General features: G+C 34.0%; 1 protein-coding gene across 4 annotated transcripts in view; it reads left to right on the forward strand.

Moving 5' to 3' along the window:
* ASCC3 (activating signal cointegrator 1 complex subunit 3) overlaps positions 1 to 18,384 on the forward strand; it is a 248,972-nt gene that overhangs the window by 105,362 nt on the left and 125,226 nt on the right. For 3 of the 4 annotated variants that reach the window (XM_021533823.3, XM_021533826.3, XM_021533825.3), the window contains 2 exons: positions 739 to 810; positions 16,762 to 16,896. In XM_021533823.3, coding sequence (XP_021389498.2) covers positions 739 to 810; positions 16,762 to 16,896 — 207 coding nt within the window. Of the gene's footprint in view, positions 1 to 738; positions 826 to 16,761; positions 16,897 to 18,384 lie in introns of those variants that run through there. The other variant, XM_031504402.2, reaches the window with a different exon arrangement.

The following is an 18,384-nucleotide window of genomic DNA, read 5'->3' on the forward strand; positions in this document are numbered from 1 at the left end:
AAATGAAGAATGGAAATATTACTATGATATTGGACTTTATTTATTTATTTTGATTTGTCACAATGTTAATACTGAGGTGCATTCAAGTAGCTATATGCTATTTATATTGTAATGCGTTGAAGAAATAGAAAAAAATCTTTAAAGTAGTTTGAAGAATACTCTTTATTTCGACTGGATTTTTCTTAAACATTTTGTTTATTTATAATTGGAAACTCTCTATATGGTGCTCACAATGTTCTCTATGCATGACCCAACTCTGAAGAAATCTCTGTTCTCTGTGGCAAAAAAACTATCAGTAATTTCCTGGAGATAAAGAAATACATATATATGCAATGTAAAAACTATTTTTATATACCAAATAAAAAGGCTTAATCCTAGATAAGATATATTAAATTGATATTTCCTCAATATCTTGTAGAAGTCAGATTTGATTCCTTAATATGAAACAGATAAATTAAAGAACTGGGTTACTTCTCATTGGTTATTAAAAAACAACAGCAAAGTCACATAATAAATTTTGTATTAACTGCCCTTACTCATACTTTATCTATGTAATTTCATGTTTTATTTCTGAGTTTAAAAGCAAAATGCTGTTCTTGGAATGGGAATTGATATACTGTAAATTTAATTGCATAATCAAATTTATCTATCACAGATCACTCTAAATTGCTTGATACATAGTAGATACTCCATAAAGATAGAGATTATTTTAATATGAATGTAATATTTGTTTTTCAGGTGCAACAGTTGAATCATATGGATGAAGTATGTTATGAAAGTGTGCTGAAGCAGATAATGGCTGGGCACCAGGTATTTATTTTTTAGTTTAGTTTCCATTCATAACATACATAAAAAGTTAAATCATCACAATGATGTATTAAGAATTATTATTTTATGATATGTCACTTCAGAGGTAGCCTCTAACCCTACAAATACTTCATAGAAACAGCATGCAAGAAAATATAAACTGACTAAATAGTGTTAGCTTCTAACAGAGGTCAAAATTCCCAGTACTTTATATATCCATAAAGTAATTAATGTGTATTTATGTCACTTCTTTAAAAATTACAAGGCAAACTAAGTCAGTACTTTAGATACTTTACAACAGGTACACTTAAAGATTAAAAAAATGAAAAATTAAGCACTTAATTATTTTTAGCCTTTCCGATATCTTTCAAATTCTAGTCTTTTGTGTTAGAGATGAGAGATGAGAATTACTCAGCGTTCAAGACATGGTATGTAAGGGTTCGGCATATGTAATTTGAAATGTCCTGGGGTTTGTGTTTTGTTTTCTTTTTAGAGGAAGTAATACTTCATTTTGCTTTACAATAGAGGTTTCTGCAGTGACTTTTCAAGTCTGACATTTCCCTCAACTAAGAATATGGGCCTAACTCATTTGCCTGAGTATTTTTTCATTCTGTTATGATTGTGGTCCTGAATTACTCCCACACAATGTCTCATTTTTGTTAGAACTTTGCACATAAAGTAGGTATGCCACCTCTTCAAAGCAAAAACAAATGCTAGTGCTCTATGATGCTTGAAGGGACTTTTCAGTAAATAACATTTATATAAAAGAGGGAATCTCTGTCCTGTGCTAAGTGCACATTTTTTGCTTTTCACAAAAGAATTCATTGTGTTTTGTGAAAGATGGGCAGTTGATTTATGACTTGGGAAGGAAAAAAATACTTAAGCAACAGCCTTCTAGTCCTTCTGCCCCACTGCCTTGCTTTAACTCCATTCTTCCACTTATCTTCTCTTGCTGATATCAGTTATTGTTGTTACGTTCAGAAAACTTTCATGAAGATTACTTATGGAAATACTGTTATTTTCCTGAGTGAAGACTTTTAATTAAATTTTTTAGCAGCACCAAGGGAACTTTTGTTTGTTTTCTCCTCATTGTCAATTATGCAAAAACATTACCAAATTGCACTGAAGTGGATTTAGTTTCTTATCTTTCATTTCTTGTTTTGATTTTCTTTATTTTCACTTGCTGAAGTGCAAGTGTCAGAGTCTTTAAATCAGTAGTAGCTAAGTAATGTATCTTGGATTCCCAGCAGGGAGTCTGTATGCTGTTTTGGCATATTTATTGCACCTTTCTTCTCCTCTTCTTCATGCTGAGGAAAAAAAAGTGACTGCAAACATATATGATATTATTTGAGAAGATTCAAGTACAGTAAGTTGTTCAATTCTAGTAGGAGGTGTTTATGTAGCTTTTCTTGAAAATAGTTTTAATTCTTGTGCTAGTATCTGCATGTTGTTTTAAGGCATGAGCTACAGTTTTAAGAGGTGAAAAGAACTGTAGTCTGCTTAATGTTACAGTTTCAGCAAAGGACACTGTTGCTGATCTCCATTCTGAAAATTGTATTTCAAACCAACAGTCATATAGGTATAATTTTGGACAAAGCAGAAGTGTGGTTTCCCTTGCTATATAAATGCTGGCTTGATTTCAGAACACTTTGGTTAATTTAATTCATATGGTTGTAAATTTTCTTTATTTGAAAGTGTTCATTCTGTTGTGTTGCAGAACTCTCATTTAGAACATGTAAATAGCAACCAGTTACACTGGACTTTTCTTGGGACTATTTAATTCATATTGGTCTTGATATTTATTAAAAAAAATACCATAACCTGAAATGAATGATACAAAAGTACCAGTATACAGGCTTTGACAATGCCGAATCAAGCACATCAGCTCATTGTATAATTATAATGTGTAGTACTGTACCACATAAAAAATTGGAGTTTTCCTTTTAATCAACGTGGTATAACAAATGATCTGTCTAATCATTAGACCAACTGCAGATGTTTAAAAAGTGGGGGAAAAAAAAGGTCATGTAGATATAGCTACATTGAGATGTCTACCCCATAGTGGAAGATTAATATTATGAGCAAATATGATTAATATTACACTAGAAAGGTTTTATTTGGTGTCTTTTCACAATTTTGAGAATGCCCTTTGATTTTATAAGTTTCCAGAAACCAATTACCTTGCATCCACATTCACTATAGGCTGTTATCATCATGTTCTGTTACCTTTCTTAGCTTGTGTCATCCAAAAAACTTGTATTTATTAACATTATATATGTGCAAACTTCATATGCTTTTTAACAAAGCTGTGATTGCTTCTAAATATGTTTCTTTAAAAGACGTATTTATGTCCTCCCCCCAAATACTTAAGAAAAAATTTCCATAGGAGTTGTGTATCTGTATGACATTCAGGACATGGTTGAGATTTTATATATCTATTCAGGCAATAATGTATGACAGACACAGATCTCATTAGCAATGCTCCAGAGAGCCTAAAACCTCTGTTCTGTTTTATACTGAAATGCAAGAAACAAATACCAGAACCAGAGAAAAATGCTTGCCCTTACTAAAGTTGCTTGAGTTAATGTAGATTTTCCTGTGGCCATCAAGCTTTCAAAATGTCTCTTTTAAGATTCTTGACCAGAGTCTTTGGAATGTCTTAATGAATTAAATTCAGCATTGTTTATTTATTGTTCTGTTCATTCTCAAAGAATTCTATCATAGCAGAACCAAATAATTTACTCTTATGGAATTCATGTTGATGTGTCACTGTCATATTGTAGGTTGGAGTGTGAGGTTTGGCTGGAGTTACGTACACGTCCATGTGTTTTTATTAGATGTACGTGTATTTTCATTTTTTAAGGCTAAGGTTGGTAGGAGTAGTTGCATTCTATAGGCATGTGTTTTGACAGATGGAGAGAAGTTTTTTATGTTGATTTTTCAACATTCATCCTCTGCAAGGCTTCCAGCTCTTCCTGGCTACTGGGAAATTAGGAATTGGTGATTCAATCTTTAATTTTGATCCATCTGCTCAAACTAATGAGATATCTCATTTGTAGGCTTCACTTTGAATTACCAAATGCAACTGAAACAATAACATTTGTCTTATAGCACCATTCTTCTCTTGTTTAACTTGAGGAAGTTTGATAATGGCTTGCCCTACTGACTTTTCAGGGGTTTTTGTTATAGAAACTTCCTGTTGTGACTGAAGAAGATCAGAAAATGTCCCAAAGGTTTCCAAGTACTTTTCAAATCAGTGTGCTCATTTGGAAGGATTACTAACAGTGTAGAAATCCATTGGAAGTTTTCTCTGGCAGATCCTCAGTTTTAAGTGAGAACCTGTAGTGCTGTTAGGCCTGCTTTTCTGGGACTGTCCTTCCGTGCTTGAGATTAGTTGGTGAATATTTGTTTTCATGTCATACTTTGAATTTGCTATGTTCTGATATAATCTAAAAGGATGTTCAATCTTCCTGGACTAATTTGCACTGTCAGAGTTTTATTTCTACCTCGTAATAAGCCAAGATACTTTAATTAAATTAAGAAAAACAAAATGTGCACCCTTTGTCAGAAGATATGACTCCATGCTCAGTTGCAGGTGGAGTATTTTTTCCAGCATTTCTCTTCTGGGATGCTTTTCACCTGAAGACTAGGTGAAGGCTGAGGAACTGAAAATTATCATGCCCTCAGTGTTACTACAGCTGTATTTTCTCAGCCTGTCATCAGTAGTGGGCCACATCAACCAAAAGGATTATGTCAGATACAAAGTTGAAAAAAAAAACCAAATTTTACAGCCCTGTGAGAAGGGCATCTAATGGCTACAAGTTCAGGGGTGCAGTATCACCTGTCTGAGACAGCCTGTGGAGAACCTCACGAGATCAGCAGAGACAGTTACCGGAGACTGCACGTGTCAGCATCATTTTTCCAATAAACTGAAACATTACATTTCTGACCAGGTGTGTGTCAGCACAGGCAGGTGTCCAGAACAGCCACAAACCCAGGCTGAAATACAGAGTTAATTTTTTTCATTACCTCTCTAACTGGAGGACCCTGAAGCAGCCCCTGGGCAGCAGAGACACACAAGGAGCAGCACAGGCTCAGCCCATCCTGATGGGCAGTGGGGCTGCTATTTGTACCCATTTACCACGTATTGTACCACCCTACTGTGGTCTTCCTGTGCTTTTTGTGTTTTCTGACCTCTGATCTCTTTCTCAGGACAGCTATCTCAGGCTTGTCCATGAGAGTGCCTCCAAGTCTCTGTGAACACTTCTGTTATCTCAATACAGATATTCTACTTCCCAAAACAGACAGAGGATAAACAGGAGTGAACATAATATATGGGATTTCTCATACTTTAATCTTCTATCCCAGCTGCAAGGTTACTTGAGTGAATCTACCATCTTCTTCACCATTCTTCTGCTTTTAATCTTTTCCTTCCAATAACAGTTTAGGACAACACATATCATACTGTATTTATCTTAACAATTTATGGACAATAACATGACACCCTTGTCATGTTATGATTTGAGAAATAACAGTATTTTTAGGAGTTTTGAGAAATAACATAGTATGTTTAAGATTTTGGTTATTTTTCTGGAATATATAATGTGTAAATTTTGATTTCATGTTAAATTCCTTTATCTAATATATTGAACTGCTGCTCTCTTTATCAAGGTTCATTTGCTTAAGTTAATATCCTAGGGAGTTAACTATTTTTCATTTTGACTCGTAAATTCACATCCATTTTGTCTCCTGCTGTTCCTGAGCTTTTGCTGGTTTATCTTATTAGTTTGGTGACCAGGAGATGATCTCACATTTCTCCTATTGCCCTCATCACCTCTTAAATATTTTGCTGTTATGAATTTGTCAGAACCTTACACTTTGCTTTTCCTTTTTTCTTTTTTTTTTTGGTCTGAAATTCTTTCTAGCAAAAAAATCACATAAATTTCTTGTATTATCAATTGGAAGAGTTGTTGCTGAAGTCCTTGAAAGCTTTTGAAGGAGGTTGTTCCTCAAACTGCAGTCATAAAACTCTTCTTTCACCACTCTCCCCAGAATATGCACCTCTTTTGAGTCTCCATTTTCTTGTTAGTTTTTTCTTATAAGTGATTCCCTTTGATACTATTTAAACCTTCAAAAGAAGTCCTGTGTTTTCTTTGCCCTTGGTGTTGTTTCAGCAGGTCTCGTGCATTTTCTCTCTGCACCTTATTTTCCTGTATGGCTTTTTTGGATGACTTTCAGTACTCTGTTACTCATCTTCAGTCACAGGTATCTAAGTTTCAGGCCTGGTTCCATATCCAATGCACTTTGCTCCTTTGCCATTTTGAATGTTCAAAACATTTTTTTACTTGGAGTGCCTTTGCCATTCTCTTACCTTCTGAAACCTCTTTTCCTTTTGAGACAATAATTCCTATTTTTCCATTGCTTTTGAGACTTTTCTGTGTAAGTCTGGTATGACAGTATTTTTTCTTTCTCTAACTCTGGTACGCGGGGAATCTCTAGGAGTTGGACTTGGCAATCCATGACTGTGCCTTCTGGCTCAGCTTTTTCTGTGATTCTTTGAAAGTTCATTTTCTCACTGAGCTTGGTGTTTTCAGCTCATAGCAAAACCTGGCTGTTCTGTGGGAGTTCTGACACTTTTCTGTAGTTCTCATTCCCTTGCCTTTTACGGTTCAAGGTGGCAGTACGTAAGTACGTTGAGGTTCAAGGTGTCAATACATAAATCCTGAAGAGACATCATGGCTTTACAAGCGGTTTCACTATTCCAGGAACAGCTTTTCTAGTGGGGAAAAATGTCAAATTGTCTGTTGCAAAGAACTTGGATTTTTGAAATGCTGTATGACATTGAAAGCCTCAACACAACATCACAAAGGGAGTGCAGTAGTAGTAAAAATTACAAAAATTGTACAAAATTAGCAACAGCTCCATTTAACTAAAGACAATAACTGCAAACTATTAGAGATACAACCCTTTTTTGAATTAACATACTAAAAATCTCACTACTGGGATGAAAAATGTGGATGAAAAGTAACAGCAGCAAAGTAACAGAAAAGTAACAACAACAAACCATCTGTTCTTATTGAGGCACTGTGAGTGGTGATTTCAATCTGCCCATTTTGTGCTTATTTCAGTTCAGTTTTTTTAACCTTTTGAAGAAAGTGCTTTTTGAAGTGCAATGTTAGTTTCTGAGCTTTTACTCTTCCCATTTGAGCTAGTTTTTTAGGTTTGGTTGGATTGTGTTCCCTTGTTTTGCAGTATTGTCTCAACTGCATCTGATTTACCTGTCATGAGCTTTTACCTTCTATCTTTTAAAATTAAATGAATGTGCAGAATAGAGCCATGTATACTTGTAACACTTTTAATTAGTCTATTCATTGGGTGTTACTGTGCAGTTTTCTGGAGATTAAGATTGCTTTATTAATTAGAATTTATGATCTTAATTAAAATGTTGTCTTACACTGATCCACATTTAGTTCATTAGAAATAATTTTGAGGTACAATATATTTTTTTAAAATTTTGGAATTATTTCTAAGTCTCACCTTGCACAGATTTTTGATATTTGCTCTTTCAAATTAGGATTTTTGTTGTCTCAGATCAGAAGCAAACTGTACTTAAACTTACACAGAACTGGTTCTGTGATGCATATTGCACATAAAGCATTCACTTTGCAATTGTTCTCTATGTACAACAATTGACTTGAACTTTGCAGTACTTAGAAGTGTCATCTTGTTTTTCTGAGCTATCTTTAAAAAAGAAACAGAGTAGTTAATTTAAATCTATTATATTAAATTGTCAGCAGTGAATTTGACAGGTATTAATTTCATCCGTAAAAATGATGGATTAAATTTCTTTATTATCAGTTTTCCAGCTGTTATTTGGCTGCAGAAGCCATGTGAAGATAAAAGTTTAATAAGCTTAGTTACTGGAGCTGTTGACAATGCTTTTATAGCCATGTCTTGAGATAAGATTTAATAAAGCAGTATTTTTTTCAGAGGTCTCTCTGGGACTTAGTACCTTCAGAATTAAACTTGTCCTAGTATTTTTTTCCTGGGTGAAATAGTGTTTATAGCATGCTTTGGACAAATAAGTCTGAGAAGTTACAGATTTTATTAACATGTATTCTTCATCTAGATTGGGGTTTTTCCTAGATTTTCATCTTAGAGTGTAAACAGTTTATTTCAGCCTGAATTTTTGTACCTCTCTATCTGTACAGATTGTTTCTCTTTCATCATCGGTGTATCTTATTTGCATATATATGTGTATATATTGCTGCTGTGTTTATATGGGTGCACATGTATGAATAAAAATACACAAAAATACACAAAGATAAAATGACCTGGCAGGATAACTGAATTATGACTGATTAAAACATTATTTCTCTGTCAGCTGATTAAATGAAGAATTGAGGTTTCAGATTATTTTCTTTTGCAGTTTTTTTTACAATTAGGGCCTATTTCTATGTGTGATATAACAAAATTACAAAATAGTTCAGTGATGATGCACTATTTTTATGTTCTGCCTCTTCATCATTTATTTATGGTCTTCATTTCCACAATAACTTGCCTTTTCAACTTTAAGGGTATAATTGTTAATATAATCTTCTGCCTGTATAAATGAAATTTTATTTCTTACTTTAATTAAATATTATATTCATGTGCCGTTCACTTCAAATAGTGCTTTATACAGATGGTTCATATAATTGTCAAATTATATGTATGAACTATTTTTCTCTATATTTTCTGGCCAAATTAATTTGATTTTTGACATATACCCTGTCAGCTGCCTTTATGAACAGCTGAGGAAATTGCTGGAAATGGACACCATAACAAGTTATGTGTATAAATCCCACTAATTCTTCAATTAGGGAGCCTTCTAAACGTTTGTGTGCAATGTTTCACTGCAGTATGCTAATTTTTGCATGTATGCTTGTATTTATATAGTAGTTTGTCTGTATATGTGTACTCAGGTGTTCCCGATGAATTTATGTAGACCAGAAACACCAATTTAATATCTTCTCATTAATTATGAGTACATGAGGTGTTCAGTTTATGTCTGCAGTCTTGCACAGCTACACAGTGTTGTCAGTATTGGTAATTACAGCCATCTAAGGTAGCAAGTGCTACTATTTAGAATTATTCTTCTTCTGATAGTATGAATTTGCATTGAATCATTAAAATAAAAAAAAAATCACATTTAATTCCAGATGAGCAACTTCTCATAGCCTAAAATTTTATTTAAATTAAGTAATTGATGGTTACATCTTGAGCCAGTTGGCCTCTTGTGGATGACCTAAGTGTTGAGTTGCAGATTTACTGCTTGCAAGCGTGGCAAAGGCAGCTTGACCAGTCTTGCAGCCATATATGATGAGTTTTAGTAGCGCTATGTTAAAAGCTGTTTTTCAGATATGACACTGCAGACCATTAGCAGTCTAGAAGATTGTGGGAAGTTAAGTCTGTGCATTTCTGTCAGCTGCACATTATTTTTCAATTCAGTAATGGCAAGTTTACATGATACTCCAAAAGATACGTTAAGCATTGTCAGTGGTTCAAAGCTTTTGAAAATTCTTGCCCTGTATCTCTGAAAGAAATGCATCTGTATGCTTAATTTGTCGTGATAGTATCAACTGTGTAAATAAACTACCCAATTTTTGTCAAAACATGTAAATTATTACCAAGGCAGCTACTGTCCACCAAGACCTTATGCCTGTCAGTCTTTTAACAGGTGTAACCTGAGAGTCCAATGGTAATGTCTTTGGTGGGTTTCAATTAGAAATACACAGAAACATAGGTTGCTGTAGAAAATAAAGTATTTTGAGGAATCCATGAGGATGGAAAATAAATTTTTACTAAGATGCATCAGGAAATTGACTTTATACTTCTAATCACTTTCCAGACTATGAAGTTTCTCATTTATGTAATTCTGTGGTGTTGAGAGTTTTCTTTGTGGCTACTGAAAAGGTGATTCCAAAATATATTACATTTAGATAATTGCATGCCTTTTAATCATGAGGCATTTATCCTCTTATTTAGAAGAGGATATTTTGAGGACTAGGTATGTAGCATGTGGGTTTAGGAATGAGATTCAATTTGTTCAAGCACAGTTTATTACCATTAACAATAAATGCATCATTTAAGTTGTTCATACCTTATTAAGTTTCATATGAAAAACACTGCTTGTCCTTGAAAGCAGTTCTTTATTTTTCTGGTGATATAGAAAACCTGTTGATTAGGAGCAAAAATCTGGATAAAAGTCTGTCTTTAAATCAGTACTGATAAAAAATAAAGAAATCATGACTGTTCTTTTAATTGTTTAGTAGGTTTATGTTACTGAAACCACATGATAGAGATGGCAACATGGCAACTTTCTTAATCTTTTTTTGCTTAAGTAAAAGTAATTGGAATAGATATAAAAATTTAATATATTTTAGATATAAATAGATATAAAGATTTCTCCAGTATCTCCAGTTCCTCTCCTTTGTAAAGCTGAATAAAATCTTCTTATGACTACTGACTCCTGGGTCATTTTTGCGTATTATGAATGTTATACATGTGAGTATAGATTTGAAAACATAAGAAGAGACATGGTGAACATGACAACTCTTAATCTAGAATGATATTTATTGAAAATATAGTTTATTATACCATGGAAACATACTTTGTTATACAAAGTCAAAATAGTTAGTGTCAAAAAAGGACAAAGGGAAATGCTTGAAACAAATTATTGCATGATCTTCTTTTTCTAAAAAAAGATACAGTGAAAAGCTGCTTATAATTTTGAATAATAATTGTCATTCAAGTCCATTGGCATCTGCAAAAATGCAATTGTTAACTGCCTAATGACATATATTTGCATAGTAATAGACTAGCTATTCTTGCTTAATTTTCTATACAAGAATAGTTATTGCTATTTCTATTTCTATCCTGTCAATTAAAATTCAGAATAATTTCTACTACCTGTAGAAGTCAGTAAAGTATTGTTTGTTTGTCTTATTTTTAATTCACCCTCTGCTTTAATTTTCACTCTATTCATTTTTCCTCTGCAATTTGTAATATATTTGGCTAACACTACAAATGGAAGATAGCACAGATCCTATTGTAGTGTTCTCAAATAGGTTTTCTTTAGTGGAAGATGTATATGACTGTTGTTTAAAGGCAGAGTCATGAAGTTTCATGTGGACAAGTAATTTTCACTTGAAGCATCCTCCCAAAAGTGTTGCTGCATGAACACTGGCTGTTCTCCAATGTAAAAGTTTGATGTCATGGGAATTTCCTATTTTGATGCTAGAAGCTCAGTGCCACTTAAAGTCCATAATTGTTTTATCCATAGCTCTGAAATACATCCATATATCCATAGCCTGGAAATGACAGCAAACCCCCTATATTTTTCAGTTTTACATAGTGGCAGAGGACACAGTGTCACATATTACATGGAAATAGCTGAGTGCCTCTCTTAAATGCCTGTGCAGTGCTACATGCAGCAAATGGAACAAAAGGGATAAATTAGGGATTTGCATCCTTAATTGCTGAGCTGAGATGTTATTGAGATCAGAGATGTGATGTGATGCTCCACATGACTGAGTGCTGCAATGGGTGGAAACAGAATCTTGAGCAAGGGCAAGGTTAGGGCAACAAGAAACTTGTGTGTGAGAGCATAGTAGGGATACCTGGAGCTCTGCCTAGGGATGGATGATGAGCCAGCTGAGAGTTTAGGAGGAGGATTAGCCAGTAGATAGACATTAAGCAATGTTGTTGTGGGATTTTGCTACAGACACTGCTCAGGATTAAAGTAAATGAGGCCTTCTTCAGACAACTAGAAGAAGCTTCATGTTTGTAGTCCCTGGTCTTCTGGGGAGACTTTACCACCACGATATCAGCTAGAGACAGCACAGCAGAGCAAAAGCAGTCCATTCAACAAGCAGTAAAGTTTCTGGAGTGCATTGGTGACAATTTCCCAGCACGGATGATTGAGGAGTTGATGAAGGTTGATGCTGTGCTGTACTTTGTACTTACAAGAAGGAAAAGACAGGTTGGGGATCTGAATGCTGGGAAATGTTTTGGCTGCAGTGACCATGAGATAGTGGAGTTCAAGGTTCTAATGGAGAGAACAAGGCAAAAAGCTGCACTGTCCTGGCTGCATGAGAACACTTTGTCCTTTTCATAAATCTTGAAAGAATCCTATGACAGATGATCTGGAAGAGCTAGGGGATTTTCAGGAATCAGATCTTCCAAGCTCAAGAACTGATGTGCAGAAAATCAAGCAAACAGCTCAAGGCAAGTGTGGATGAGAAAGAAACTCCTGATAAACATGATAAGGAAGCAGACAGGAGAGTAAAGCAGGGACTGAAGACCCAGGAGCAATATAAAACCACTGTCCAAGCATGCAGAAATAGGATTAGGAAAGCCAGCTCTGAAGGTGAATCTGGCAAGGTGTTTAAAGGGCAGTAGGAGGGGCTTCCACAAGTACAGCAGCAGCAGCCGCAAGGCAGCTAAGGAAAATGATGGCTCTTTATTGAATGGGGCAGCAAACTTTGGGACACAAAACATCTGTAACACCGAGCTATTCAATGTCTTTTTTGCCTTGGTCTTGCTAGTAAGACTTGCCTAGGAATCCCAGAGTCCCTGAGGCAAATGGGAAAGTTCAGAACAAAGATTTATCCTTAGTCATACCCTTACTGTAAGAGAAATTAAAGTTAAGAAAAATAAATATTATAGTATTTCAAAATTTGTGTAATAGAGCATTTTTTTACAGATAGATGTAGAACACACAAGGCAAAATGAAGGAAGGGCCAATAGGAATAAAACAAAGAATTTTCAATATAATGTCCCTACTAGAACCTTTTACATAGTTTCATGAGTGTCATGAAGATGAGTTGGGGGAGATTTAGGTGGGTTATTAGAAAAATGTTCTTCACCCAGAGAGTGCTTGGGCACTGGAACAGACTCCCTAGGGAAGTGGTCGCAGCACCAAGCGTGACAGAATTCGAAAAGAATGTGGACAATGCACTTGGGCATAGGATGGGATTCTTGGAGTTGTCCTGTTCCAGGCCAGGAGGAGGACTTTGATAATCCTTGTAGTTCTCTTCCAACTCAAAAGATTCTGTGATTCATAAGCAATAAAAAAATTAGATGGGACTGTACAATAAAACATTCACTAGGGTAGTCACGTTTTTAAATAAATATGCATTTCCACATTAAAAGAAATACAGAAACTGAAATTATAGGTCACATGTCTTTAAAAAGTACCATTATTGCAGATAAATATGCAAGTGCACACTACAATAGTAAAAATATCTGCATAGTGGATTTTTACCCCTTAAAAACTAGTATATCAAAAGAGAAAGGTAGTTAGATAGTGATGTTAAATAGATTTTTTTATGAGATTATATAGTGTTTTTTGAAAAATCCTAGGTTTTGTTTAAACAGGGATGATCAGAAGTAATTTATTTGAGTGAATAAATCAAAATTTAGAGGATGATTAGAGGCAATTTATCAAGATTTCAAAATATATCACCTTACTGTTTTGATTAGCTAATGAAACATTATCTATTTCTTTGTTATTAATTAATATGTTCTGTTAAAATATTTTATGGTATTTTGCAGCTTTGTTCTTCAGCACAGTTTCCTAAATATTTCTCTTGAATTTTATTTAACTTCTCAACTTTGAATGAAAATTCATATTTTCCAATACACATTAGTTAATGTTATGTGATGAGTAAATGCAGTCTGCCTTTAAACTGTGAAGAATTTTTTGTAGAAAATGAAGGATATAAAAAACGTCTCATTAGCACAAGTTTTTAGGCAGCTTAGTAATCCTTCAGTTTCTGTAGTAAAAGATCTTAGTACACATGCAAATTATATCAATATTTCTTTTAAATACAAGATGTACTAACATTAATTAAAATAATTAGAAAGTAAATTCAAATTCTCTTGTTGCCTTAGTAAGTGACAGCTTGTTCAGCTTTTTCCATTCCCATGGTGTTATTTAATATGCAGAAAAACTTTAATATGCAAAATACAAAAATCTGCTAAAGCAAAAATAAGATATCAATGTTAAACTTTTTAAGCTATAGCATAGGTCAACTTATGAATAATTTCTTATTTATTGGCTTTTTTAGTTATTAGTTCTGGATAGTTCTTAGTTATTAGTTATTGATAAGTTACTGGATTTGGTGAGAGGAATAGGAAATCACATTTATACACTGCTATGCTATCAGTTAGATTTGATAATCTAAGATATCCTGATTTAGCATCATTTTTGATCAAGAGCCATTAGTGAGCTCTGTGTGTTGTTTTAATGTATATTTTGGATGTAATATACTCTTCATTCTGTAAATGTTGGGCATTGCAATTTTTAATTGTATCTTGGCAGTTAGGGAGAAATCACAGCATGAGAGATAAGCAGTCTTATTACTCTTTAGAATTAGGCTACATGTTAGTTTTACTTAGTCTGTAAGGTGGTTCCATTTAATGATGTGGAGGGAGATGTTTTTAACATAAATAGGTGCCATTAGCAGTCCTTGGGGAAAAGTGTTGAAACCTTTTTAGGACTTGAGTTTTGTAAAATACTTGGAGGAGTTTTCATGCTGACCTTAAGGGAGAAAATGTTTGGACAGATAATTCTGTTGATCAATATCCCCAGCTGTTCATTTTCAGTAGAAGTAATACCCAGATCAAGAACTACATAAAAGAACATGTTATAAGGATTTAGCTGTGTTAGGCCAAACAGTGTCTTGATACTAAAATATAGATACTTGTTTCTTTACCACATAATTAATATCAACATTGAATTAAATAAATTCATTCTTTAGTCTTAGTTTCTTTGAAAGATGTGATGCAAAGTGGCTGGCAGAACCTAGGCCTTCTCTCATCAAGGAGAGGTGTTCAGTAAGAGAATTGCTGAACTTAAGCATTCAGGTGACCAGCACTTTTAATAGGAAGATGGAAAGATGACTGAAAGAGTCAGCATGTTTCCCCAGAAAAATGATGAAACATTTTAAGGCAATCGTCGAGAATATCAATTTGAGATATGTATTTTCCAGTGGGAAAAGTTAATCCAATCATCTTTGCGGTCCAAGGCAGAAGAAATGTATTTCAAGGTATTTCAAGTACCTGATTATACATTTTTAGTAATAATAGCACACTTCTCTGTGCTTTGGTGATGCACTAACATGTTTCATAAAGATTAAAACCTGGAATATGCAACTCTTTGGGGAATGCAAGCAGTTCCTGCTGTGAATATTAAACGAAGTTTTCAGTAAAAGGTTTGATTTGTTTTATGCTTTGCAAAAATTCTGACTAGGTAACCTAGCTAGAGACATTTGCTTTCTCCTTTCTTGTGTATTTTTTATTATTTAAAAGCTTTGGTTTCAGGAGAGCAGCAGCAGACGCTTTCAGCACTAGGGCTATATACACCAGAGCTGGCTTTGAACTGCAAAGTACAGATCTAATTACACAGCTTGTAACTGTGGAACCACTTCTCTCTATTCTAAATTACTTTTCCTAACTTATTTGCATAATGTAATGCACAGAGATTTTGCCACTGAAATATAATATTTTCTGACACAGGACAGGCTAAATTAACCCTCCTAAGACTATATTGCTGTCTCACAATATATTTGATGAATGTTTACTGACTTCATTGGGAAAAAAAACATCCAACAAGATGTTATACATCAATTTTTAGCTAGGGCTGGTTCTTTAAAAACATGTTTGTATGTACAGAAATTACAGGATGTAAGAGGATGTACAGAGATTGTTGTCTGTCTGAAAAGTTCTTATTTTTGCTCAACAATTTTGCAATCACTTTAAATTTGGTGTTGATATGTGATCATTTAATACATAAAAATGAAATTAATTCAGCTGTAGATTATTAAACCAGTGGCAGATAAATATCAAAGAAAAGTGCTGCACATCTGAAAATTAAGTGTCTCTAAGACACTTAATTGTAGAATGGCTTCTGGACAGTTACACAATGCGTGTTTCTTAGTTCTTGTCTTCATACTAAGTAAGGTCTTACTGAATGAATGATTGCTGTGGTGTCAGAGATTGTCATATGTGTAGGCAGAAGTTTTAGAAATCATAACTGAAGTTTTATTCTAAGCCTCTGCTAACTAAAAGCAGAAACATGTGTGCTTTTTTTGTTTATACTTGATGGATTTATTGAAATTTACTGAGTATAATAAGCAGAAGAGAAAGGGAACTCAATGTGGTCCCAATCCATCTGTCTCATTCCAGTTCTTGAAGCGTGTATACTGAGTGCCTCTGACCATCACCGTTTCTAAAGCCCACAGGGTTGTTTTTAGACATATATTTTGGCAGGCAGTAATCAGAAAGGAGTGTTTTAGTTGTTTTTAGCTAAAACACTGCAACTCTTTTTTGAGATCTCTTGACATTCTCAACAGCATTAAAAAAAAGTAAAAAACATTTCTCTCAAACAATTTGATTAGTGTTTTCATGGCTTTTGAGTATTGCATTAGTGGTCCTGCTGTTAACAGTGGTGATATTCTTGTGGGCTTTAACTGTGAAGTAGTCCTCTTCTGTTTGATTGGTTGTTCTTTTCTCACATAGCCAAGTTGTAGCATCAGAATGTTTATCAGCCCAGTTTTTGTTTCCAAATAATTTAGGATGTGTCAAATAATACAACTCTTTACATCAATGTTAATCTCAGTACTTTGTGAAGATGAACTATTTACAGCCAACAATTGTTTCCTATTTTTAAAGACTTAAGAATTTTTTAAAAATACAATCTTCTCAAAAGCTCTGAAAAGATTCAATACAAGGTACGCAGGATCATCCTTTAATTGCCTTTTAGTGGCATTAATTTTCATCGGCATGTCCTGTATTAACTAGTTTTTGTCATTCCCATAGGGAATATTTGTAATTAAAGCATTTTCATTATTTGATTAAATTTTTTTTTTTTTATTATTTCTCATTGGCCCTGTTTCTTTCTGTCAAAAGGTGATGGTGTTTGTTCATGCAAGAAATGCTACAGTACGAACTGCTATGGCTCTTCGAGAAAAAGCAAAAAACAGTGGTCATATTTGTCACTTCTTGTCACCCCAAGGGTCAGAATATGGACAAGCTGAAAAACAGGTAAGTGAATAATTTACACTGGTAGTCTTTTCAGTTTTGGAATTGATATTTTTTAGAAGACAGTCCAGCATGGGAATAGATGCAGCATTCTTGAGCTTCTGGGACGATTTTGCTTTGAAAAGTCATAAGAGGTTGCTGAAGTGAATAGGGGAACAGAAGGAGTAGCAGTAAAGAGCAAAGTCTTGTTATTTTCAGTTTAAAATAAAGCTCATAACTGTGTTTTATGCATTTGCACTACTTGACAGTAACCTTCATGTTTGCAGCTAAGGAAGTCTCTAAACCACCAGTTTTAAGGAATATGCCATTATATCTGCTGAAAGAATATTTCCATAACAATTCTTAATTCTGCGCTGTGTGTGGCATTTATATTTGGTGATACCAACTGAAATCTAAAGAGTTAACAGTGTATTTTTAACATCCCTTGAAAAATAAGGTTCTTTCCACAACTGAATTCTCCCCAAGAACATAGAGGAGATACTTACTGTAAAAGTTTTAATACATATGGGAGATGCCTTCTTGCACTGGCAAATATATCTATAAACTCTTCAGTATTTTGGACCTGTGAATTACAATCTTCTGAGGGTTTTAGGTCCTTGTGTCTGTTGCTAGTTGTAATAAATATGTTACTTTATTATATACTTTTGAAGAGAATGTGAAAAGATTCATTCAGTCTTAGTAATTGTGAATGCAGCATAGATGTTACAGTTGGTAGAACCAGATTTCTGAAATGTAGAGAAATCAGGATAAATTATGTTCTATAGTAAATATTTTAAGACGATGCTCTTATAAGTTGATAACATTATATTTCATAAAATAGCATCTTTTAAAGCCCCTCTTGTTCTAGCAGATGCTAGTATCTGTTGTATTATAAAAATAACATCAAACCTGAACTTGAGACCCCATGTTTCTACTACAACACTAATTAATGCTGAACTTTTTTTCATTAGATTTCTTAGAAAAAACCTGAAACTCTTCATTTATTAAAAATAATGTTAGTTTTTTAATGACAAAACAAGAAAAAATTAAGCTATTGAAAATACTAGTATTTATTTAGACAGTCAAAATTATTGCTAAAGAAGAAATTAAGGAAAATTTTATGCTGATTTCAGCAGTGCATATTTTGTGAGATATCTGTCAAAGAAGTATTCATCCAATTCGCTGTGTCTGTCAGTGAAAACAGCTCCTGTATCTTTAGTTTTACTTTTCATTAATTAATTAAATTAGATTAAATTAATTAGAAAGCATATTCCTGTGTCGATGGAAACCACAAAACTGTCACAGAGAAAAGTTCTAAACCTATTTGGAATATGTGTGATATGAATGTGGTTTGATGTGCTGTAATGCTTATTACTTGTGACTATAGCAGTAGATTTCATTTCTGAGGCAATGCACCAAACTGGAAAGCACAGACAGGGAAGTGGAGGAAAGGGAGTTGTGTTCTCTGCTAGGTTGATCTTTGACTGTGCAGAGCCCCACAGTGAAACTGGA

Source organism: Lonchura striata, chromosome 3 (genome assembly GCF_046129695.1).
Source record: "Lonchura striata isolate bLonStr1 chromosome 3, bLonStr1.mat, whole genome shotgun sequence".
NCBI lineage: Eukaryota > Metazoa > Chordata > Aves > Passeriformes > Estrildidae > Lonchura > Lonchura striata.